Source organism: Paramormyrops kingsleyae, chromosome 9 (genome assembly GCF_048594095.1).
Source record: "Paramormyrops kingsleyae isolate MSU_618 chromosome 9, PKINGS_0.4, whole genome shotgun sequence".
Lineage (NCBI taxonomy): Eukaryota > Metazoa > Chordata > Actinopteri > Osteoglossiformes > Mormyridae > Paramormyrops > Paramormyrops kingsleyae.
Genome location: NC_132805.1, coordinates 25852944 through 25877252, shown reverse-complemented (window position 1 = coordinate 25877252; position 24309 = coordinate 25852944). Strand labels below are relative to the sequence as shown.

Below are 24309 nucleotides of genomic sequence, written 5' to 3'. Positions count from 1 at the left end.
ATGTTGTCAGTTTGGAATTCTTAGTGAGATTTAATTCATTGATCACAGATGGGGGTGCCCAGAACGAAATGCATCATGCATTTTTCCACATCACCATACATGATATTCCAAAAAAGAATCCTGTTTTAATAAATAAATATATTGGAACAAACACTGCAATATTTAGCCAAGCTTAACAGATCTGAACATTTAAGAAAGGACAGTTTTCTGTGAGTGTGTCATAATTTCAGATAAAGGTTTTGATTTGCTGAATTCATTTGCAGCATTATTTTAAGGACATGGGCTCATGTTATATCACAAACATGAACAAAACTGAACCTCTGAAGTACAAACTGAGGATGTCATCATTTTTCTTTTTTCACTGTAAATTCTTATAATCACTCATATTTAGTGATTGACAAAATGACGCTTCATGAACCATTTGCTGTATTTTTTGATTTGCTATGGGGCATGAAAGTGCCCTTTTTTGAACAGAGATGACCATCTACTGGGGTCAAAAAATACAGCAAATGGTTCATGAAGCGTCATTTTGTCCATCACTAGGCACAAAATATTTAATATACAAGGCAGGTATAAAGTTCCATGCATATGTTAAACTGATAACCCTAACCCGCCTGTCATTTTAACTCAATCTCATCAAATAACCAGTCCTCTTCTAGAGCCGGGGTTAATATACACTTAAGGTGTCTTTTTGCGTTTGAGGCTGGGAAAGCTCTGGCTACCCCTGTAAAGAGGTTCTGATTCATGTGAGCTCCGCACGAGTTCTGGATGGACGCTGAATTCAGAGCACCACAATGGTTATGCAGATGGCTTTCTGGGATGTCTGACATGGGTTTCCAATATCCTGATCCCTGCAGCCCAGCCTGCTGTTCTGAATCCCTTTGTATGCACTCTGAGGCTCCTTGATGACTGTGACACGAATTGGAAAACGTATGGACAAAGCCAGTGGGTTTTCTCTGATAACCTGAAGTGTAGCTCTTGTAACACAGGGCATTGTCTTCTAGTGTGGAGATGCCATCTAATCTAAGCTCCTTCAGAGCATTTTGTTCTGCATCATCGTCATACAACATGGAGCTGGTGCCAGATCTTACCAGTTCATAGCTGCAGGATCTCAACTTACTCAGGTCTCTGCCAGCATCATTCTCACCTCCTGTGTTCCTTCTGATTAGGTCAAGGCTGGCAAGATTAGGGCACACAGTTGTGAAAGTATCTGCATTGTATCTTTCATTATATGGGATCGCAAGGTCCATCTTTTTCTTGCTGCAATAATTTGGTTTACAGGGTTTTCTACTATCTATGTGATAACTTGAGTTGCTAAGGGTGTCCAGATGTGGATCACATGTAGATCTGGAGTCTCTATGGATGCTCTCCATATTATCATATCTCGAGCAGTTTGACTGTCCCACATCTGTACTAAGAGCAATGGGATGATTGTTGAACTGCTGGTTTTTGATGGCATCAAGGCTGCCACTGTTGCCGTAGGTTACAAATGCACTGCTAAAATTCAGCTTGCAGCTTTCTGCACCTTCATCCCCAGCTTCCCAAAATGATACTGAAAGGGACTGCAAATCCATACAGTCTTCCTCACTTCTGTTGCTGTCCATCACGCCAGAATTGTCTAGTATGTGTGACTGAGTGGATTCCATGATGTTGTTTAGATCAGTATTGGAACAGTGGGGATCAGTGATGCTGGGCATCATGAAATCACAGGAAGCCAGTGACTGTCCATCCGAATGGAAAGCTGGTGGGACTCGGAGGAAGGGGCCATCCATACACGGGCACTGAGCATCAGCCTCTGCTTGCTGTAAGTTTGGGGTGGCCTGGCTTCTATTGCAGTTTTGAACATTTTCCTGCTTGTCATTTTCACCAAATAACGTTTCACTGAATCTCATCAAGTCAATTTTCATGGGGTCCACTTCAAAGTCAAAGCAGGATTCAAAGTCATTGTGCTGTTTAGATGAGCTGAGTTCCCCAAATATGGCTTCTCCAACCTCTTCCCTTCTCCCCAAGTTTTTCTTCGGTAAGGTTAGAGGGTTCGTTGCTGTCTCTGAATTCCTATTTGCAGTGCCGAAATCATGTTCATGCGAGTGACTGCTGATCGTCCACAGGCCATTTTGCTCCACTGTGATGGTCTCGGGGTTAGGATCATCGAGAGATAGAACAGGCAGGCACAAAGTCACATTGCTGGATTCTGTGTGGAAGGGAAATTGAGTGAATCATAGAAGAACATTAAAGATCTAGCAGCATGTGATGCTTTTGTATAGAGAATTTTAAAAGATGTACCTTCTTTGGTGGTTTCATCTGATTGGTTGGATTTTAGCACCTGACACAGAGACAGGCTCTGTTCATCCTCGTTGTCCCTTGAGAAAATAGCAGATGCAAGCTGGTGGTTGGCAGCCTTGATTTCTGCAAATTTCCTGAAAGGAAGAGATTAAACGTCAGAATGATTCACGGTGCCCTTGGTTCTGGATTTTGTAATGCAGACGTCGCAGTTTCACATGCCTCTGTATCATGTTGTGCAAAAACCGCCGATGATTAACTTGTCGCTTTGACGGCCGGTTTTTTCGTGGCTTCTGAAGTGTCCTCATCATGTGACCGGCTGCTGATGTCACAAATGTAAAGAGGTCACGGCCCCATGGGATTACTCTCTCCGCACCCGGCTCACACGTCAAAGAACTGGATGGACGCATGACTACAGGACAGATGAAGATAGACAGGGAAGGAGGATGGGGGGTAATTTGTGTGTAAAGTTCAAAACTAAGACTAGACAAAGTAACAGTTAGCACAGGGAGAAAGCAAAGCACACAGATGGAGGGAGACCATTAAGAATATCAGAACTATCAGTTGTCTTCTAAAAATGGTAGATATAATTCTAGCATTCAATTTAATCACATATAGCATCAATCGCATCTATATTTTATACCAAAACCATGTACATTTTACCTTAAAAAAAGTAAGAGCTATCCAGTCATAGGACCAGTGCCATATACATTTTTCTAATCTAACAAAGGTACCCTAAGTAATCATTGTTCTCAGTCTCTCTCTCCTTGTCCTGTTCTTTCCTGCCCTTGCTGTAATATTAAACTTCTCAGTACTGAATGCATTTATTCACCTCATTTACTTACAGGCCTAAATAATGCATTTCTGTATGCTCTGCATGGTAAGAGCGCTCTTTATCATTCTCCTGACTGTGTGACAAAGCCCTCCTGATTATTTTGCATTCTCATACACAAGCTCATGTTGCAGCCGTAATGAAAACTTAACATCCCCCATATTAAGATTTAATCACCCAAACCTATTTTATTTATTCATCAAACTGCACAGATTTAACACCCTAGCTTAATCTCAAGTAGGGCGTTATAACACTTTGAAGTCCTAAGACAGACATTTTACAGGTTAAGGCATCTCTTCACTCACCTTAGACCTGGGTCTTCTCTCTCTTCGGACCCCAGAAATGACACTGGTGGAGACACTGATGGGATGGGTGGTTGAAAGAGGAGAATTTAAAAGGAGGTGGGACTTGCCAAAGGTTAAGAAAACAGATTTGTGGATGACAAAACAGAGGTTTGTAGGATGAACTGAGAGACTGAGAGGGGGAAAGCAATAGAGGAAGCATATAAAAGCAATTATTTTTGAAAAGTCAACTGGTACAGATACCCAGGCTTCATCTCTTTTGTAAGCAGACTAAAGACAGCTTGTTAAGCGTCAGCGGCAGAAGCGTGTCCTTTGAGCTTCTAACAAGCCTTTAATTGATCAACTTAAACTCTGCCCTAATTATCACATTCTCCTGTCTGAGAGTTCAACCTGTTGCTACTCAGAAATTGCAGATGTCTATATAGACACATCCCAGAGCCCCCTTTAAATGTCAATTAAGTTATATAAATGAATAGGCCCATTGGTGTCTTGAAGAGCTTGTATTATGAATCTGATTTCTTTTGTAGGGCTTTTGTAAGAATAGGAATAAAAAGACTGAACATTGTTCAAGGCAAACAATTATTCTGTGTTTTTCCACACAGAATAGATGTGCCCATCAATTATCATTAACAAAATAACTAACCTGAACAGATACAGGACAACGACAGCATGAAACTAGCAGATTGCTAATAAACTAGCAGATTGCTAATGGTAGCCGAGGGAGGAGCTGGCGGCAATGGAAGCTGCCTAAATTTAGCACAAGCCGACATGTGGCTAAGGAGCAAAGCAACTGGACTGTGACTTCAATTCGTTTCATTCATACACACTTGCAGAATGCATGTTTAATTCAGTTGGTGATCTCTGATTTGGTCTTGACTGCGGTGAGTAACATAATATATTGTTCTCTGGTGATGTGCCTGGGGCAAATATGGAAATTGGATGGATAATAATTTATTCATTTGAGATGGACTGTTTTCTCCTAGTTTATTTAGTCTAGAGCGCCATAAAATTCCCAGGAAAAACTTCTGCGCTCCAAATGAAACACTGTAAAAAATGCATGTATTTTTGTGATATTGGGGATAACATTAAATATAGTATACTTAAAATAGTGCTTTATATGTCCATATAAGCTCTGTATCAATTATGCCCCTCTTACAGTCACTATGTATTCACTCACACATCTTTATGATTAAATCTAAAAGTGGCTGATAGATCAATGGTGTCACATGTGTTCTTGAACATTGAACTTTGGCCTGCAGATTCTTGGCACCAAAGAGGTTTCTTACTGGCTAGCGGCACCAAAAGACTCCACCCCAATTTGTTCAGCAGAGCCAGTGAGGGTATATGATAGTGTACCTTCACCTTGTGCTTTCTCCACCGGCAAATGTGCACTCAGAGTACTAAGGTACGTTTCAAAACTATTTCTAGGGTAATCAGAGTGCAACTGCTAAATGCTATACCAAGATTTCACTTACTTACATTTCCAATTACTTTAAATATTTATCAGTACTCAATGAACCCTATATCTATTAAATTCTCTTTATGAATTTGTTCTCTTGTATTCAAGAGATCTAAGAACTTTCCTTATAATAATATTTCCATAGGATAATGCATCAATTCGTTTTTTTCATTAGCAATGGAATGTAAAATATGAAACACTCATCTGATTTTACTACCTCGAAAAGTATTGCCTCCATATGTGTTTTTATCCTTTGGCATAATGTCTCTCTTGTATTTATTGCTTTTCTCCATCTCTTGAATCATTCTGTCTCAGAAGCAGTCGTGATGAACAGAGTCTGGTCCATGTTCAGGTCCCATACTTACGTCACCAACGTGATAGGATACACGGCCTTATTCGCCACTGCAGACCTCATCCAACAGAGTGTGCTTGACCAGAAGCGAGTAGGTGCAGATATCACACCGTCAGGTCAACATCAACGGATTGCAAATGAAGCAAGTGAGAGCAGAAACGTAACACCAGACATAAAATTAAAGCAGAAGACGGATTCCTCACCTGAACCGCAAAAAGGACTGGAGTCAGAACAGAGTGAAACTGGTAATCTTGGAAAGGCAAACCTAATCTCAAAGGAGATTGAATCCTCATCAAAAATGAAATCTGGGACGTGGTCTGGTGTTAACTGGGACCAGACGGCCCGGGTGGCTCTTGTTGGATTTTCTTTTCATGCCAATTTCAACTACCATTGGCTGAAAGGCTTGGAAAGGATGCTGCCTGGGACAGGAGTCAAAAGGGTATCAGTGAAAGTGCTGCTAGATCAAGTGATTGCAGCTCCTGCAACAATCAGTGTCTTCTACATTGGTAAATATATCTAAATAAGACAGAGTCTTTTAGTGTGGGAGATTTCCTCTACAGTTAGCCATATATATGCAATCAGTGTCTTCTACATATCTGCAGAAGATGGAGCTGATTAATGTGGGAGACTTTGTCTGTGGTTAGCCATGCATAATTTCAGTCTGTTTTCATAGTCTCAGCTGCTTTTGTCATACTGTTGTGTCTCTCGTAGGGCTGAGTGCCTTGGAGGGAAGACAGGAGCTGTTTGAAGACTGGCGAGAGAAGTTCTGGACTTCCTACAAGGTGATGCTCAGAAAGTGGGAGAGAGACTTTAAAGGGCTATCGCAATAACCATAAGTCATTTAATAATGACCAGTATTAATGATGGTCCCTCTTTTTCTTTCTCAAGACTGGAGTGGTTTACTGGTCCACAATGCAGGTACAGTATGAAACCTGGGTTTTGGGACATATTGTAGCTGATTCCACCAGATAACATTGCAGATCTTTCTTTTCCTTCCAGGTAGTGAACTTCTCCTTGGTCCCACCAGTGGCACGGACAGTGTTTGTAGGAGGTGTCGCCCTCATCTGGACAGTTTTTCTCTGTCATTTTCGACAGCAAAGAGGCTGAATGCTGACATTTGTGGACCCCATTCCTGTCTGAGCTCTTCATTAATACTCCTTTATTCATTTTTAGTTAAGACAATTCTATCATATTGTGTGTTTAAATATATACCTTGTGGCAAAACATTAATTGTAGAATCATTTCATTAAAGTGAATTTGTAGTATAATACTAACATATGCTAACATGTCTATTTGTTCATCTTTTAAGTGCTTATGCTCATCAGGGTTGTCATTGGGCTTGGAGTGTACCGTACGGAGCATAGGGCACAGGGCTGGGGGACACACCACACGGGAAAGCAGTCCATTGCAAAACATACCCGCTCACACATTATGGGGAATTTCAAGCCAACAGTCCACTTAACCACACATTTGGATTTAAGAAGAAACGCACATATCTACAGCGCTGGGGGCCTACAAGCCTATTGGTATGATGCTGTTGGTTTCTCATAAGTGTTGTAGGTGAAGTTCAGGAATATTTTATGCATAATGTAACTATCTAAGTTGAAATATAAATCGCCAGCCTTATATTTGCGACATGCCTCCTGTTGCACGATGCTATTATCATATTTTTTTTAAATAGATTTAACCCGCTTGTAATCCAGCGCGTAAACATAGTTATTTTTATGATGACAATACTAATAATAATACAAACCATCCCCGCTATTCTGGAAGAAGTCTATAATTAGTCAATTTCAAAACAAATCAATTGATTGACCAAAGCTTCGGCATTATCAGAAGCAGCACGTTCATCCCGTAGAGAGAGCACGAACTGCAGCCATACCCTCTCGACTCTTTCTTGAACAGCACACACTCCGGCTTTCGGTTTTGCCCACAATAAATATGGTGCATCCAGGATCACCCAATCAGAAAGAACACTGGAGTCACATGACACAAGGCAGCGTCCAAGTCACACTTCTTTCGCTTATCGCGAGAACACATTCGCTCCTTTTCCCTTTTCGTCGTGTCCAAGATGGTAGGTGCCTAGCTTTGTTCACGCAATAGTCTATTGAAAATCCACATCCATCGGTCTTTAACTGTGAAATATTCTCCCCACGTGCCCAAGTTGAGGCTTTGTAGAGTTTTATGTTAAAAAATACATTCGTATTATCTGCATGTATGATGAGATAAACTGCAAAAACTTCAGAAGGCTGCTAACAGAATGTGGGGTTTCGCTCGTACCGCTCTGTAAACGTAGCGTCAGATGAAATACAAATTAATGTGAGTTCTGGGTATTTCTTATAAAACCCGTTTACAGTTACACCAGCAAATTCTTTGGGTTGAGTGTCGGTTGGTTGCCTGCCTCTGGTTATATGTGGCTGCCATTTCAGCTGAAATATTAAGGCCGGTTGTTTTACGCATGGCCTTATGTTAGCCTTGTTGTTGTACTTGTATGCAAGATTTAGTCGCTCTGGGTAACTAAATATTGGCCAAGACCATTTTAGCGCGATTTATTTAATTCGTGTGACTTAAGTTTTTTTCCATGGACAGCTATTTTACAGTAATACGATCACTGGCAGACAGCTAACATCTATCCTTCCGTAATGTACTTGCCTCTAAGTTGTGCTAACGCTTCCTCGTTATGGTTCTTGTTGTGGAAGTACTGTTGTCTTATATATTGTCACTGTCATTGTGAGTAAATAAGATGTAAGTGGTGATAATATAAAACATAAATATGTCTAATGCTTAAGGATTTTATGTTTTGAAATCTTAGACCCGTAAGTTAATTTTGTTTGCGAGTTTTAACACTCACTGTCTTTCAGGGAGTTGATATCAGGCACAATAAGGACCGCAAGGTTCACAGGAAGGAGCCCAAGAGCCAGGATATCTACCTGAGGCTCCTGGTTAAGGTGAGAACGTCCAGGGGGCGACCCAATTTGGTGGTGTCATGATATTTTTAAGTGTCTGCATTTAGAGGAAAATGGGAATGAATAGAAAATAACACCGGACTGTGTGCCGCCTTCACCCTGCAGCTGTACAGGTTTCTGGCTCGTCGCTCCACTGCCCCTTTCAACAAGGTTGTCCTGAAGAGGCTCTTCATGAGCAAGACCAACCGACCGCCGCTCTCCCTGTCCCGCCTGGTACGTATGACCCTGATGTGGAAATTCTCCTTAGCTTATAACATGATGTGTAGCAATTTTAAAAGTCTGCATGCACCTGTGTTTAAAGGATCTGTCTATTTTAGCTATACCATTCATCTTATCATAAAAGGCCTCTGGGCAATGATGTCAAATATTGCAACAAATAAGAGAAGTGTTCAGCATCTTGATTTTCTGAAATTGTAGACACTTCAGAATAGTCCCCTTTTTGTTCGATAGCAGGATTGCAGACTCTTGGCAATCTTTCAACCAGCTTCCAGATGTAGCCACCTGGAATGCTTCTCCAACAGGCCTGAAGCAGTTTCCACAAGTTCAGGGCACAAGTTGGCTACCTCTTTCGTGGGGGGATGGTGGGGGCCAGGTCATCTGTCGTGGCACCGAGTCTCTATCTTTGGTTACAGAACATACTACATAACCTGAATGTGTGCTTAGGGTCATTATCGTGTTGAAAAACATGATTTTCAGTAGCTGTCCACACTTTTGACTTGTACTGTAGGTGCGGTTTGGGATTTCATTGCATTCTTTCCATCCTTTACCCTTCTATATCTTTCTTAGATTCGTAAGATGAAGCTACCAGGCCGTGATAACAAAACCGCTGTTGTCGTGGGAACAATAACTGATGATGTCAGAATCCAGGATATCCCCAAACTCAAGGTACAGTGTGGTGTTATTTTCAGATTTCCCCAGCATGTGTGTTTGTGTGTGAGTGAGAGATGGGCTTAATCTCTTTTGCAACAGTGAACTGCAACAATTAGTCAACCTGTTATGCAGATGACTCCATCAGCAATTTGATCACTAAATTCCAGTGGATTTTTGTGTTAATTTACTGATGTGCCTGATTGATTTTCTGGGTTGTCTCAAGGTCTCCATGGTATATAATTCATGACGGGCCTAATATACAGAATCCATAGTCCCATCTCAAATTTATGTTGTTAAAACAGTAATAATCGCATGAATTGTACAGTGCATATTGCATTTTTTTTTTTATGAAGACTAGCATAAGACATACTGACTACTGATGTGGTGAAACATCATACCCCAGTTCTAATGCCCCTCCCCCGTCTCCCTTGCTCTCAGGTGTGTGCCTTGAGAGTGACAGATAGGGCTCGCCGTAGGATCATGAAGTCTGGGGGACAGGTCATGACCTTTGACCAGCTAGCCCTGTCTGCTCCTAAAGGACAGGGCACCGTGCTGCTTTCAGGTGAGGCTTTGGATACCGGTACCGTTCACTGGCATTTGTGGATGACTGGATGTGATGAAGTACCGTTATTGTTTGGTGAGCTCTGATGTAGGACTGGAGGGGGTACTCTCTTAGTTTGGAAAACTCTGGCTAAGCTGCCCTACTGGACACTAACTTTGACCTTTATAAGTGGAAGCATTGGGATGTTCTTACTATATTGGCTCATTGGATTTTCTGCATGTCCCAGCCTCTGCTGCCGCTTGAACCTATGCCTGGCCAACCGGCAGTAAAGTTAGCCAGTTGTTTTTTCACTTTGTCACTGTTTTTAATTGGCTCTGTTGCTCTCCTGAGATGACATGACTATCAGCACAGCTGTGTTGGAAGAATTGTATTTGTGGAAGAACTTTGAAAAATTTATTTGCAATTTGATAGCCGTGTCTGTTTTTCATAAAGTGGTGGGTGGTATTTGTGTCAGCTTTAAAGGCTTTAGGTACGCCGTCCTGCTTGTCATCTACTTGTAAGTCTAATGATGCCATGCAGTTAGCATGTTTTGCCTAATGAAAATGTATGCCTGTTCCAGGACCACGGAAGAGCAGGGAGGTGTACAGGCATTTCGGGAAGGCACCTGGAACACCCCACAGCAACACCAAGTGAGTGTCCTGTTTGTCGTTTTCCCCGACTGTCACGTTGTCTCACACTGCTTCATGTCACTGCATGTCAGAATATTGTGATACGAGTTTGACTTAATATTGGTGGTGTTCTGCTTGCATTTTGTTAACACTCTGCTGCCGTCCGCAGGCCATACGTCCGCTCCAAGGGCCGGAAGTTTGAGCGCGCTCGTGGCCGCAGAGCCAGCCGCGCATACAAGAACTAGAACCATTTCTGCTGAACTCTTGGGCTTGGAGTCTGTAGCGAATAAATATGACAAAAACCCTGCTGTCTGACCATTATGTCCATGAAGAGTATTTTGCATCATATATGCAAATAAGACGTTTTTAGTAACTTTGTTACGTGTAACTTTATTTGCACTGCTTCACATATCAGTGGTGGGCAGCTCAGAATGTCCTTGTGTATTTATGTAGCAGCTTCTTCCACTGTATCTGAAGTTAAAATTGAAAGCTTACAGAAATGCAGTTTTAAAGCAGGATGAGATTTTCCCATGAGGTTATGTTCATAAAGTGATATATACTGACACATCCACTAAGTAGTAAAGGACTGGACTGTAATTTGGCCTTGGCTGTCCCCTGGGGTGCTCGGTCATTCAAATATCCATGCAGTGCTGCACACGCCACTCTTGATTGCGTGGAAGTTCTGGAGGGAGCATTGGGCTCTGCCTATGCCTAGCCCTCTATGCCAGTGCAGGGGTTGTACATTTACGGCAGGTAGTCCAGCTAAATCAAAAGATATTTTTATAGTAGAGTACAGCCCCAGTATGTAGAGTGTTCTGGAAGAGTTGGGATGATGCATTCTGGGGAATACCTGGAAATCATTGGCACTGACTTGCTGTGGTTTTCTAAGTTTTTTTTCTTTCAACACTTATTAATCATATCCTGGTCCACTGGGTTAAAAACATTGGGAGGAAGGAAGAATGGGATTTCCACGAAAGCTATGTTGGACACAAATGGAGAATCACATCCCAGGTAGTACTCGAGAGGAAGCCCAGGCTTCTGTGATACTAGAGTTGTGTTGTGGCACAGAGTACTTTTTCGGGCAGACTTTCAGGTGGAAGTTAGCAATCCAAGCCAAGATATTGGCTCAAGGAAGGAAAACTGATTCTCTTCACTAAAGTTTGAGATTTATTTGAGAAACTTACGTTTAAAATATTGTTTGAAATAGACCTGCATGATTGTGGCCAACGCTAAACTGGATTCTGTTTTAATGACTTTTTTAAAATCAGCCTTACGGCTCTCTATTTTACACTTCTATTTTGTCCTATGGATATTTTGCTGATGCAGCTTTCCACACAAATGCTGTTGTGATTGTCATCTGCATAATAGGGTTCAAAATCATACAATAAATGAAAAAAAATTATTGGGGCGAATGTAGAAAATTAACCTTGCCAGGTAATTAGGTATGAATCAAACCGGACATTGCAGTCGAAACACCACGACATGCAATTTGGGGAAGAAACCGACACTTTACAAGAAACTAATACAGCAATACTACGTCCATGTATGGAAGGATGTTTCAGACAGCAGCTTCGTATTTAAATGCACCTTTCCACTTTCACGCAAATACAATTCGTTGCTGTGAACAGCACCCCCCTCGCTGCATGCTCCCCAACATGCGGCCTGTGTCTGCGCACTTGGCTCCCGGAGTTATTTCTCGCGAGAGGACCAAAACAAGGACAAGTTGGACCGCAGAAGAAAAGCATTTCGTCGGCGGACATGAAATGGGGCAGGCGGTCGCTCGAAGGGCGGAGGACGCCGACCGGGCATTTAACTGGTTTCCTCAGCATCGGCTAGTTAAGTGTAAGAAAAAAACAACTTTATTTTTACTGGCTCGCGTATTGGTGGTGGGCGGCTCGTGATATCTTGTTCTTCGCTCCTATTGGTTTTGTTAACTGTCGGTCAAACTCTCAGGCACCTCCCGCCCCCAGCGCGCACACAATTGGGACTCACTTCCTGGGTAAAGCGAGGGTCTCCGACGAGGCGGCTTGTAACTTCGCTCCTGGGAAGCGAGAATGAGGTAATTTGCCATGGTTCACTAATGGGACACCTTTAACAGCGACAGCACAGCAGGGCATAACATAACGGCACAGACGAAGTGCTCTTCACGGTCCGATTGCTAACCAGTTAGCCAGTTGGCTGTTTATCCTAAAGCGTTTGATGCCCGGCGTTAGCTAAAGCGCAGAAAGCCGAGTTTCCATGGTACAGGCAGCCAGCTGGTAATCTAGATAACGCTGCTGGGGAAACGTTAATCTGATCTCTTATTAGACCGGTAAACGTTTCTGTTCTGGCTCCGTTTTGTTGAAGTCCGTTTAGTTTTTATGTTATGGTTCAAGTTGTTTTTTTCTGTCAATTTAATGGAAGAACTGTGCTAAGCTTATGCTAGTTAAGTATTCCGATATCTGAGAAAGATCACTGGGGGGGGGGATCGAATGCTTTTTGCTGAAGTTTATAAAGACTGACCATTTCTTTAGACTTTTTGTTTTCAACATAGAGGTCTCGGTCTGCAAACAATTAACATGTTAAGCATAATAAAAATGAAGTTAAATATCGTCCCCTAAAATATAGTTTTAATTTGTTGAAGTATCTAAATGTCATTTCGTTCAGGGTTTTTTTCTAGGTGTTTTTTGTTTTGTGGACTAGGTAGGTAGACCAAGTTAAGTGAGGCATTTCACAGCCGTTTAATTGTAACATGCCTATTGATCATTGTTCAAAGTACATGTGATAGCTGTAAACAACACGTTTTTATGACTGCATTTTTATACAACAAAGAGCTGCATTTCAAGGTAGCGTAACATAAGATCTTTTTTCATGTCATTTTATTCCCCGCAAAGTTCACTTCGGACGGACAATAGTATCATTTTTAAAGCGGTAATTAATACGGATAGAGTGTAATAACCTGGGACCGAGCGATAGTCAGCCTAGAATAAAGTTTCTCACAAATCAATGACGTATTTTAATCAACACTGCTTTAAATAAATATATATATGTTCTCCTATATATATGTGTGTGTGTGTGTGTGTGTGTATGTGTATATGTGTGTGTGTGTGTGTGTATATATATATATATATATTTTTTTTTTTTCCATTGTTGTGTCGCATATAGAGTTGATCAACAGACTACGTATTTTCTGTGTTTTTTTTATTTTAAATAATAATAATAATAATAATAATGTGTTTGTGGTAAGTCCCGTCCCGTCTACATGTTTTTTTTTTTTTTTGTTTGTAAAACGACGGGAAAGAGAGCTCCAGGCACCAGCACATGTGTTCTGTTGCGCAGGACTTCAACCAAAGATTGAATTACTCCTACAAGCGTGATTCCTTAAATAATTTGTTGGGCTGATCCAGATTAATTGGGTTTTGTAACTAGACTGTTTTCCGGGTATCAGTGTAGTAGGCAGCCTGGTTCTTTGTATGCTGAGGAGAGTCGTGGAGTGGATGGGACACACTTATAGTCCAGTGAGTGCAGAGCTGAATCAGCTGTCGTGGTAATGTGCATGATTTCTCCCGGGACCAGTTGATCAGCAGTGACTGGATATTGAGTCATGGACCATTCAGATTTATGGCCACTTAGCCACTGATGGCCATACGATGTTTTTTTTTTTTTTCCTTGGTTCTCTGTATTTATGCTCCATACTAGGGTACAGCAGGGTTTTGGATGGGGGTCTCTAGAGACAAAACCTGAGCCACCCTCATCTACCTGTAGATGCTCTAAGTGAACAAGCTGTGCTCCTATATCTGAGATTTCGAAGTTCCTGGAAGCCCCTTGAGCCTCCTGGGGCTATCCGTGTTATGGGCACCGCTCTGCGAGGCTGGCGGTGCTCTGTCACATGCCTGACCGTGTTGGTCAGTGCAGCACAAACGGCTGGGACGTCTCAACCAAAGGCTGAGCTGTTTCTGAGCAGGCAGACATAACTGCCTTCTGTTCCTTTCTAAGCAGGGGAAGTGAATCTGCTCAATGAACCTACTGTCTTTCTGTCAGCGAGTATTTTATCTATTATAACACTTGCCATTTAATTTGTTTTTCTGAATTGGTTTATATGACTGTCCGGAGCTAGTAAGGATGTATTTAGCTCTTAATTAAAATACTCATAACTGGACATGTCACCACATTTATGTGCTTGTACATACGATGATCACATGGAGAGTGGCTGGGTGAGGGATGCTCTGCGGCTGCAGTATTTGCGGAGGATCCGGCACAGGCTGCTTCAGTGAGTGCACTAGCTACGCTGCCCATAATCCAGTGTAATTTAGGGGGGGCGTATGAATGAAACGAGCTATAGAGACCCAGGACTGTGTGGGCGTCTAATCGCAATGTGTGCGGGGGCTCCAGGTCTTAGCTGTATGCTGAACATGGTATAAATGAACCATGTTTAGGATGTGTGTGCATTCTTTCATCACTTTCGTTAAGGTAACTATGGCTTTTGCTTTGGTTTGTGTGTTTAATCTTGATTTTTTTTTTCCCCCACTCCCAATGGTTTTAATTTCAACCTTGGTTATGTGGTACTCATGCAAGATTATATTCTTCTCAGGATGCCTTCGCCCCTGTTCTAATTCTATTCCAGAATTTAAGTTGAGTTGCGAAAACAACAACTGTACTTTTTATGGTGGTTTTGAGTATAATTATATTCACGTGCTTTGTTGGCGATATCTTGACAGCCTGCATGTGCATGATAGTGAGTCCATAGACCTTGATGTCTGTCTCACTCTCAGAATCTCTGCTCTGTAGATATATTATCGAGATTGTGTTTATGGAGACAAGGCATTTTCAGAGATGTGTGCCATTTTATCATTTGTGGTTCTTTGTACTTAGCAGTAAATTGGAGGGGGGGGGGGGGTGAAGTAAGATTTGTGGAATTATCCATGAATCAGTCGTCATGTTTCTGTGACTAAGTAAGCATTACTCAATGTGGACCCTGTCCAGCACTTGAGAAACAAAGGAGTACAATAGTTACCGGCTGCCTGACACAATGTCTCTGAGTTTTTGGGACTTGGAAAATGTTGACCTTTAACGTGTCTATTTTTTGCTGGAGTGATTTGAAAAATCCATGAAACACTTCAAAGAAAGTCTCCTTGATATGGGGCTGGTGGGTGAGGGTTCACTGGAGATCCGCTTGATGGAGCGGAGGCCTTTCTGGAATTTCCTTTTGCTGAAAGTGCCGGCGTTTGTGGCCGTTGTCACCCCTGTGCTCTCTACTGTGAAGCAGCTTGGAGCTCGATATCAAGTCATTCTAAAATAGAAGATAAAAGTAATTCAATGTATTATAAATAGCAAAGTCAATCCAGGCATCTTGAACACTCAACTAACTTCATTCTCATCACTGTGAGCAAACACACTTCTTTGAAGGAAAATTACATTAAAAAGTTATAGTAAATGAAGGAGCATGCTGATGAAACGAGGTTAACCAAATATTCTGGTATTAAATTAATTAATAGTTATTAAAGAATGTCTTTACATTGTGGAGTGTCAGTTAAGCTGTTAAGTCTGGCTGCAGTTAGTGATTCAGTGAGGCTGGGTCCGTTTGACGTGAGTGGGACGTTATGGGCACTGTTTCCATGTGATGGCACCAGTTAGCTACGTGTCAGGAATTTTGTCAAATTGCTCCATATGGCTTTGCTCACGATGACGCTCGTGCACACCAGTGTGGCCTGTAAAAGTGCCAGGTCTGCATTTCTGCGTGATCTGCTGTATGATCCACTCTGCTATATTCTGAGCAGTTTACATTCAGTTTTAATTTCTTTCAAAAATTCCTGTTCTGTTTTTTTTCATTGCTTTTAAAAAAAAAATAAAAAATTGTAAGATGGGCTTTTGACATTTTTATTTTTGTAAAATTTTTCTGAATGCACAGATCTTCAAGTCTTCTGAACTTCATTTTTTTTCATTGCCATTTTACCTTTTCCTAGTATGAACTGCAGATTTGAGGTGTGTAATTTTGATTTAATAAATATAATTTTTCTTTTTCTCCGTAGGATATTTTGCCTCCTTGAACGGACACCAGTATAGCTGATGCTTCCTAATGAAGATCAACATAACTCTAACTCAGAAAAACTAAGCCAGTCTTTTTTTAGAGGACAGAATCAGGCAAAGAAAACAAGCTAATCTTAATACTGCATTTTGTGGCATTTTCCTGTCAGATAAAAGGAAATCGTAAACGCCAGCCTTCCTGACCACAGAGACCATTTCATTTCCAGAAAATTCCTAGTTTTTTTTTTTTTTTGCCAGCCTCACCTTCTCTGGCATTCCCAAAGTTTTGGACTTTGGGAATGCCAAAGTGTTCAGCTTTTTGCAGAACATGGATAAGTGTCTTTTTGCCTACCGACAAGACTACCATATGAATTGTCTCTGTTTGTGGTGTAATGCCATAGGGAAAAACTAATTCTTTCAGTGAGTATGATAGTTTAAAACTGTCTCCATTCGACCTCTGAACATTTAGTTGCTGACTTCACTGCACTACGATATTGTCTAAAAATAAACACTATATTAACTACAGCTGGAGAGTTTTCCTAAGTTGCGGTGAATCGTGAGTTGATGTATGTGTGACATTGCAGTATTTAAGTAATGCTGAAAAATAACTGGATGCAGAAGCTGTTGAAGGGAACTTTGAAGCCGATATCCTGACTGAGCTGGTGACCTGTAGCAATTTAGTCCTTTCAGAGCTACTGGGATGTTTAGACCCTGTGCAATCCATTTTAAAGGCACTTGAAGCACTTTAGAAAACAGAAGAACATCTGTAGGGTTGGACAGCCTTTGTTTTAGGATTCGGACTCGGAACGTCGTGGATTGCATGCGTATAAACCTGCGATGTCGTGCTGCTGAGCAGAAGTGTGAATCTTCTGAATGCACGTTGTGAAGCCTGAGCACTGAAATGAAGAACTTGTGGCATTATTTAGCTGCTGTTTTCCCGCAAAGGTGCTGAGGTGTGTGAGGCGCATGCCCTCTGCCTCAGTCGTGTTCCGCTCTCCAGCCATGTGCCGCAGGCCCGAGCGGGTCTGGGTACCTCGGCACCGATGAGCGTGTCCGGCCACCAGAAACTCTAGTGTCGGCTCCACTTCAGCCCGTCCGTTTGCCAGGAAGCGAGCGCAGCAAGAATCGGGGCACGCCGGGCCACTGAGGACACCTCCCACCGGACGTTCAGGATGCCCTTGCCGGATGTGGCGCCCCCCGACCCCGCAGAGGCACTACTGCATGGCCAGTTTAGCGGCTGGAGCCGCTCGGGGGGTGGAAGCAGTGACGGGAATGGCTGCCCTAACAGCCCGGGGGGTGGCGGGGCCAAGTACGCCCTGACGCTAACGCACTCCCACCTGCACGTGCAGAGGCTGTCGGCCCGGCCCGGCAAGGAGGCTCGCCTGCTGCTGCCCCTGGCCGAGCTGCTGGGCTGCAGCTGCCCCCGGCACCCCGCGCCCCCCCTGTTGCTGCTCTACTGGTACCCCTCAGGCCGGCGCCGCAAGGGCGTGTCCCGGCGGCGGCAGGTGAGGGCCTACCTGGCGGAGAACCGCCCTGATGCGGAACGCTGGTGCGCCGCCGTGCAGTGTCTGCTCAGGGGCGTGACCGTCTGTGCCACTACAGGTCAGTAACGCCGTAGTGTTTGCTGGGACAGAGTCACAGCACCCCCTGCTGGTGACTCAAAGCCCCATGGGCAGCCACATACAGGGAAAATCTAATATCAGTATATAATATCAGTACATATATGTCCACTGTTAACTGTACACCTCTTAACCCCATCCCCCCCCCCCCCCCCACACACACACACACACACACACACACACACAGTCCAATCAGGGTTGTTTTAATTTGCTGGATGAATGGTCTGCTTGTTGGCCTCATTCAGGTGCTGAACATCTTATTTGTGTTTTAGGGTAAAAGCCCATTATAGTTCCAGAGTTTTGGGTCTTCCTGGGTCGGCGTGTTTGGTGCTCTGGCCCACTGTGTGGTGTGACCAAGCGTGCTGCTTTCCTTTGTCCACCAGAGGGCTTGCGTTCAGCTTCATGCTCACAACTTTTTTTTTTTTTTCCCCCCTGGTTTAATAAATGAAAGTCCTCCTCCTCCCACCTTTCCAACAGAATTCAACAAAGGCCTCCTGCCTCGTCCCCGACGCTTGCTGCTATTGGTTAACCCCTTCAGTGGGCGGGGCCAGGCTATGCAATGGTGTCAGAGCCACATCCTTCCTATGATCAGAGAAGCCAGCATCAGTTATAACCTCATTCAGACAGGTGGGTTCACAGCGAGCCACACAGTTTAAATTGTGCATTTTTATTGTTTTATATTTTACATTTACATTTCCCCCCCCCCCCCCCCATCAGAACGTCAAAATCATGCTAAGGAGTTGGTTCGGGAGATCTCTTTGGCGGAGTGGGACGGGATTGTCATCGTCTCTGGCGATGGACTGCTGCACGAGGTCCGTCTGTCCGTCCCACTTCTCAGTCGGATCTCTTTACATGATTTCTGATCTCTGTGGAGGTTCTGGTTTTTTATGGGGCATTTCTGGCCCTGCACGCCAGCAGTGAATATCCAGCCAGCAGCTTAACCTGTCTCATTTTTTTTTTAACCCCCCCCCCCCAGGTAATAAATGGACTGATGGAGCGGCCCGACTGGGAAGAAGCGATAAAGACTCCAGTGGGAATCCTTCCCTGTGGCTCTGGGAACGCCCTCGCTGGCTCTATCAACCACCATGCAGGGTGATTACTTCACCTTTACTTTGTCATGTGACCCTCTCACTTTGTCATGTGATGTGTCTCGCACAGACATGTTATTCCAGCATTTCTGTAATAACACAGTAAGAACATTCCAGACATGCTTAGCCCCCATCAACTGGTAGCTCCACCCCCCTTTCCCCATCCCCCTGGCCAGCTTTAGCCCCCATGCCAAATCGTAGGGCTGCTCCTGCCCTAACCAGCTATGTTTCTGGCCTTCACCAGCTATGACATGTGCCTCCGGGAGCCCCTCCTCCTGAATTGCTGCTTCCTGCTCTGCCGTGGATGTGTCAAGCCCATGGACCTGGTCTCTGTGACGACCAGTCGGCCGGCCTCCAATCAGAACGGACGGCCGACCCAAAGACGTCTCTTCTCCTTTTTGTCGGTGGCCTGGGGCTTTGTGTCAGACGTGGACATCGAGAGCGAGCGGTACCGCGGCCTGGGCTCCGCCCGCTTTACCCTCGGCACTCTTGTACGCTTGGCCTCCCTCAGGTCTTACAAGGGCCGCCTGTCTTACCTGCCTCCCACGGCCGTGACGGCCTCGCCAGACTCCACGCCCCCCCCGCAGAAGCGGCCCCTCTCCCGGAGCATCACTGAAGGCCTGGAGGGCTTCTGTAGGACCCCCATCCACCGGACCGTCTCCGACATGGGTTTGAGTGAGCAGCGGAGTCTGCGGAGGGACGATGAGGAGGGTGAGCGGGAGAGGCAGAAGGAGCGGGAGAGGAGGCGCGAGAGGAGGCGTGGGCGGGCCAGGGGCGGTGGCGTGACCCGGGCTAGCAGCCTGGCGGAAGACAGGGAGCGGGAACGGGAGGCGGAGAGGGAGCGGGAGGGGGGTGATGCGCAAGAAGGAAGCCCGCCTGAGGGAGAGGGCAGGACAGAGGTGGGAATGGAGGATCCCGATTCTGACGACAGGGAGGATGAGAGCGCCACAGACGGGAAGGACGGCAGCTTGGAAGACGTCCTGGAAGCAGTGGAAGCGAGTGAGCAGTATGGGGCAGGAACCGGGAAGGACGAGTGCGACAGCTGCTACCAGGAGCGCAGGGAGCAGCGCAAGAACTCGGCCCCGTCCAGTCAGATAGTCAGCGCCATCTGCGGCCCCCCCAGGGCCCCAGGTCCTCAGCTTGAGTGCGACTCCGGCTACTGTGCTGAGGAGGCGGAGCTGAATGGGACGTACGCCTTCCCACGGCAGCCCTACACACTGGAAATGCGGGAGCGTGCTCTCACCATCTCCTCCCCCTTCCGCCACATCACCCGCTCCTACAAGCCCAAATCCGTGGATCAGAACCAGAACTCTTCCAGACCGCGGCCGCTTTCTCTGCTCCAATCTAACTCCAACTCCCTGCCCCCAAAGCTGTCCCTGTCCATGTCTCCGCCCACACCCCCCTCATCCCCACCAGCTGCCCCCTCACTCACGTCTACCTACCTCACCCCCCGGCCTGGAAGCCCTGGCTCAGCGTCTCCCTCCCCGTCCCTCCGGTCCCCATCACCCTCCTTCACGTTCGACGTCGCCGAGCCAGCCGGCCCGGTAAAGACCCGCACTGCCATCAGCGAGGTTTATGCCCCCCCCAGAGACGACCTCCTCCCACCACTGGACCAGCCAATACCCACACGGGACTGGGTGACGGTGGAGGGCGACTTCGTCCTCGTGCTGGCCATCTACCAGTCACACTTGGGGGCCGACCTCCTGGCCGCCCCCCAGGCTCGCTTTGACGATGGCCTCATCCACCTGACCTTCGTGCGGGCCGGCATCTCCAGGGCCACCCTGCTGCGCCTCTTCCTGGCCATGGAGAGGGGTGCCCACCTGAGCCTCACGTCCCCCTACGTGAGTCACGTCTCTGCCAAGGCATTTCGGCTGCAGCCCCTCTCCCCCCGTGGGACCCTCACCGTTGATGGGGAGCTGGTGCCATATGGACCCCTGCAGGCACAGGTGGGAACAGCAGGATTGTCACTGAACCACAGCATCACACGTGTCCTCTTACATCCCCCCCCTACTGCAGTGTTTCCCAATCCGGGTCTTGGGTGTCCCAGCTGCCTAAAAATGTGGACTGTCTGACAGGGAGCAGGGAGGGACCAAAAACATGAGGACTGGGTTGAGAAACACTGCCCTACTGTATGTGTGTATAGTGCTTTTCATTTAATAAATCATAAACCTTCATTAAACCAGATGGACTCCACCAAGTACACACTTTATGGGCACGTTCATATCCCATCTCTCAAATAAGCCAAGTACAGCACACATAGTGTACTTTATCCACACTTTGGCGAAGACCGCTTCCATGTGGTACTTGTCAAAGTATATAGACCACAATGCACTGCATCAGTGATGAGTAAAGTTTACATCGAACACAAGGATGACTGTCGGCATATCAGTGTAGCAAGCAAAGTAGTATAACGAATGTCTACATGACCTAGGATACAGTCTAGGACAACCCCAAACACAGCTAACACAAATGACAACATAGTTGTAGCATGTTTCTTATTCACAGCAACATATGTCACCAAAGTGTGTAGTATCTCTGTGTGCTGGCACTTAGGTGGGGTAAATGGGACAAAGCCCGTGTCTATCAGAGATATTTATATATACTTCTCATGATAAACATTGACTGGAAGGCCCTAATGATTTTAAAGTGTTGATCATTCTTGACTATTTATTGGCTGTTTGGCCACGGATTTTACAGCAGGAGTTAATGATCAGTAATCCTGTGATGTAGGGACCTGCTTGCAGATACTGTCTGACACATGACCCCGTCTGTTTGTACCCCAGGTCCATCCTTCCATGGCCAGACTCATCGTAGGTGACCCTGGAGTGAAGATCACCAGACTCTGAATGCTGACTTCCTTCAATTGTAGCATTTCACTTTGAGAGAGGAGTTTGTGTGTGTGTGTGTGTGTTTGTTTGTTATTATTATTGTTGATATTGCCTGGATTGCAATAATGGATCATTTCTGATTCACTTTATAGTTGACTGCTATGGACTTTTGAGGCTTTTAAAGTGCATTTGCTAAAGGGATCACTGTAGCACTTGTGGTGTTGCTGCTGAATTGGGATGAATTCCCTGATGTGGCTGGCTGGACGTGTGACGTCTCTAAGAATGAAGAACAAAAATGTGCGCGTGTGAGTGTCGGTTTGTTATAGTGTGTATACATTTCAGTATATTCACATGCGTCATCGCGTTACGTGTCCCTGCCTTATCGGAGAAAGCTGCCTTCCGTGAGCCACAGCAAAAGCCACACCCTCCTGTGCACATAGCCCCTCCCCCCACCGGGAATTACAGCACTGATTCATGGACAGATACATTCTACAAATTCCTTTCTGACTGGCCTATCCTGCTCACAAAGGTCATTTACTGGCACTTAAAAAAAAAAATCTAAAATACATACATGTTTTCCTTGCCATTTAGGAAAGTACAGTTTTGAAAAGTTCACGCTTGCTTATTTTCCCATGAATTCCCACATCAATAAATTTATTGCTGAATGTCTTCGATCCTGGTGTTTACCGTGCCGCAGTAATGGAGCCTGAACTGTACCGTTTCACTAAAGGGGAGGTCATACCTACAGTGAAAGCTTATAGCAAGCAGACAAAATCCAGTGTCCTCTGGTGTTTAATTCGGAGAACACTTTTTGGCTACTCATGAAGTGTCCTATCCTCAGACGTCTTTGTCCTGCTGACTAAAGTGTAATAGTAATAATAATTAATAATAGTGAATTTCCAATAGATCTGTTCCAGTGTTTCACAGTGCTGGTCCGCACAACTCATTATATTCTGGTTTTCATGTTTTGCTGGACTGTTGATTGAATGAGACATTTCAAAACAGGCTTTGTTTTACAAACTAATTTATTGCTAGGAATAATTATGCTCCTGAAAAAGTAATGTTTGCCCCTTCAGAGACATAAAGCAGTTTTCATTGTTTAATTATGTACTAAATATATGCTGTTCAGTTGTATTTATTTCACAAATTAACAAGTTACAGATATGCATTCGGTTTGCATATACGTTTTATGTTTTGTTCTTTGGTGCACTGTGATCGAATAGTCCTCAAAGAATTTTATCATTTGATGCAGTGAATGAATCACTCAGTCTTACCTAATTGTGAAAGATTTCAGCTGGACCGAGTGTGATGGACCAGGACTGAGAAGCACTCATTTACACAAAAGAGCCCTTTCAGGTGTGTCCGTGTGACTTCTGCCTTGCCTCTTGCATCCCTGTATGTCCACATGCTGTGGTTTGTTTAGTTACTACTGCTATTACCAAGGACAGCCTTGGATGGTGCTGAACTGACCTGACGAGGACTTACTATGTAACCTGTTGTAATATGGATGCTGGAATCCTGTCACACATTATGTGATGCTCGGGCTGTAAAACCCAGAGTTTCTGTATTTCAGAAGAAAGTTGGTTTAAGATCACCCAAAAAATGCTTTTGCTATTTGTATAGTTCTGGCGGTTCTGGAATAAGCAGGTGTCCTGTATTTTATTGAGCCGGTATAGTCTGAGGAAGAAAGACCAGAAATGAAGCCCTGTAATCACACCCCGACCAGTTCAGTACCAGGCTTGGTTTCCTCTTCGATGTTCTCATCTTCAGATGAAGTTGGATCATGGCCTGTTGCTTTCTTACTGCTGAGGGAGCTCGGCTATACGTTTCTGGTCATGTAGGATCATTGTTTCAGTTTTTTTTGCAGTCTCTGAAGGCAGTGAGGACATCAAATGTAGGCATTGAATCAGTTTACAATTGGCCAGTGTATTAGTTATACATGAAGAGTTTAAACCTGCTTCAACTTCATCCATGAGCAAAGACAGTGTCTTAGAACAATTTGATATTACAATAATAATAGTAATAATAATGGATTGTGACTATCTCTAAATAATGGCAGTGAGATGTCTTGTCTATAGCTGATGCTTGTAATAAAAAATAAATCAGTTATGTACAGTTGATAGTTCTATAAGTTTGAAGCTTTTCTTCTTGATAATAAATTTAACTTGAAAAGTGTCTTCTGTGATTTCAGCTACTTAAATTTGCCTGTCTTTCTTAGGAGCTCATATAATAAATTGTTTTTATTTTTTTCTTGCACGTACCATAAAACTAGTTGAGGATTGCAGTTGAGCAAATAGATCTGTGTCCTACTAAGTTCCAGCACTGTTATGAATCTTCACACCAGTCACTACTTTCATTCTCTCTTCAGTGAACAGCTCTGCCCCAAGCCACCTTTTTCTGTGAGCCTCATGTTTTACCTTTATCCCATGCATAAGAGTGCAGTAGTCTTGGTACTAGGCTGGGTTCCTTTCAAATAGTTTGCTATCTTTTATCTTGCAGTGCTGAGCTTGCTGATGAGAGCGGGGTTGGTTTTCCCCACA

General features: G+C 44.3%; 3 protein-coding genes across 5 annotated transcripts; all 3 read left to right on the top strand.

Moving 5' to 3' along the window:
* The first annotated feature begins 3388 nt into the window (after positions 1–3388).
* LOC111853363 (mpv17-like protein) lies at positions 3389–6399 on the top strand. 3 transcript variants are annotated; one of them, XM_023830152.2, is made up of 6 exons: positions 3389–4295; positions 4674–4819; positions 5192–5731; positions 5937–6007; positions 6114–6143; positions 6225–6399. In XM_023830152.2, exons 3-6 carry the CDS (start codon positions 5200–5202, stop codon positions 6330–6332), a joined length of 741 nt encoding a protein of 246 aa, XP_023685920.2. In that variant the 5' UTR covers positions 3389–4295; positions 4674–4819; positions 5192–5199; the 3' UTR covers positions 6333–6399. The 3 variants fall into 3 exon arrangements, with proteins under 3 accessions (XP_023685920.2, XP_023685921.2, XP_023685919.2); XM_023830153.2 differs by lacking the exon at positions 3389–4295 and having other exon boundaries at positions 4419–4819; positions 5189–5731; XM_023830151.2 differs by lacking the exons at positions 3389–4295; positions 4674–4819 and having other exon boundaries at positions 5064–5731.
* A 799-nt stretch (positions 6400–7198) lies between these two features.
* On the top strand, positions 7199–10536 carry rpl18 (ribosomal protein L18). Its single transcript, XM_023830164.2, has 7 exons — positions 7199–7299; positions 8087–8173; positions 8297–8404; positions 8978–9076; positions 9500–9623; positions 10183–10252; positions 10401–10536. The coding sequence occupies exons 1-7, from the start codon at positions 7297–7299 to the stop codon at positions 10474–10476; spliced, it is 567 nt and encodes a 188-aa protein (XP_023685932.1). The 5' UTR covers positions 7199–7296; the 3' UTR covers positions 10477–10536.
* Positions 10537–11948: 1412 nt separating this feature from the next.
* On the top strand, positions 11949–23944 carry sphk2 (sphingosine kinase 2). Its single transcript, XM_023830109.2, has 8 exons — positions 11949–12073; positions 12185–12290; positions 16240–17836; positions 18331–18480; positions 18571–18665; positions 18830–18945; positions 19186–20887; positions 21725–23944. Exons 3-8 carry the CDS (start codon positions 17407–17409, stop codon positions 21785–21787), a joined length of 2556 nt encoding a protein of 851 aa, XP_023685877.1. The 5' UTR covers positions 11949–12073; positions 12185–12290; positions 16240–17406; the 3' UTR covers positions 21788–23944.
* Positions 23945–24309: the final 365 nt, after the last annotated feature.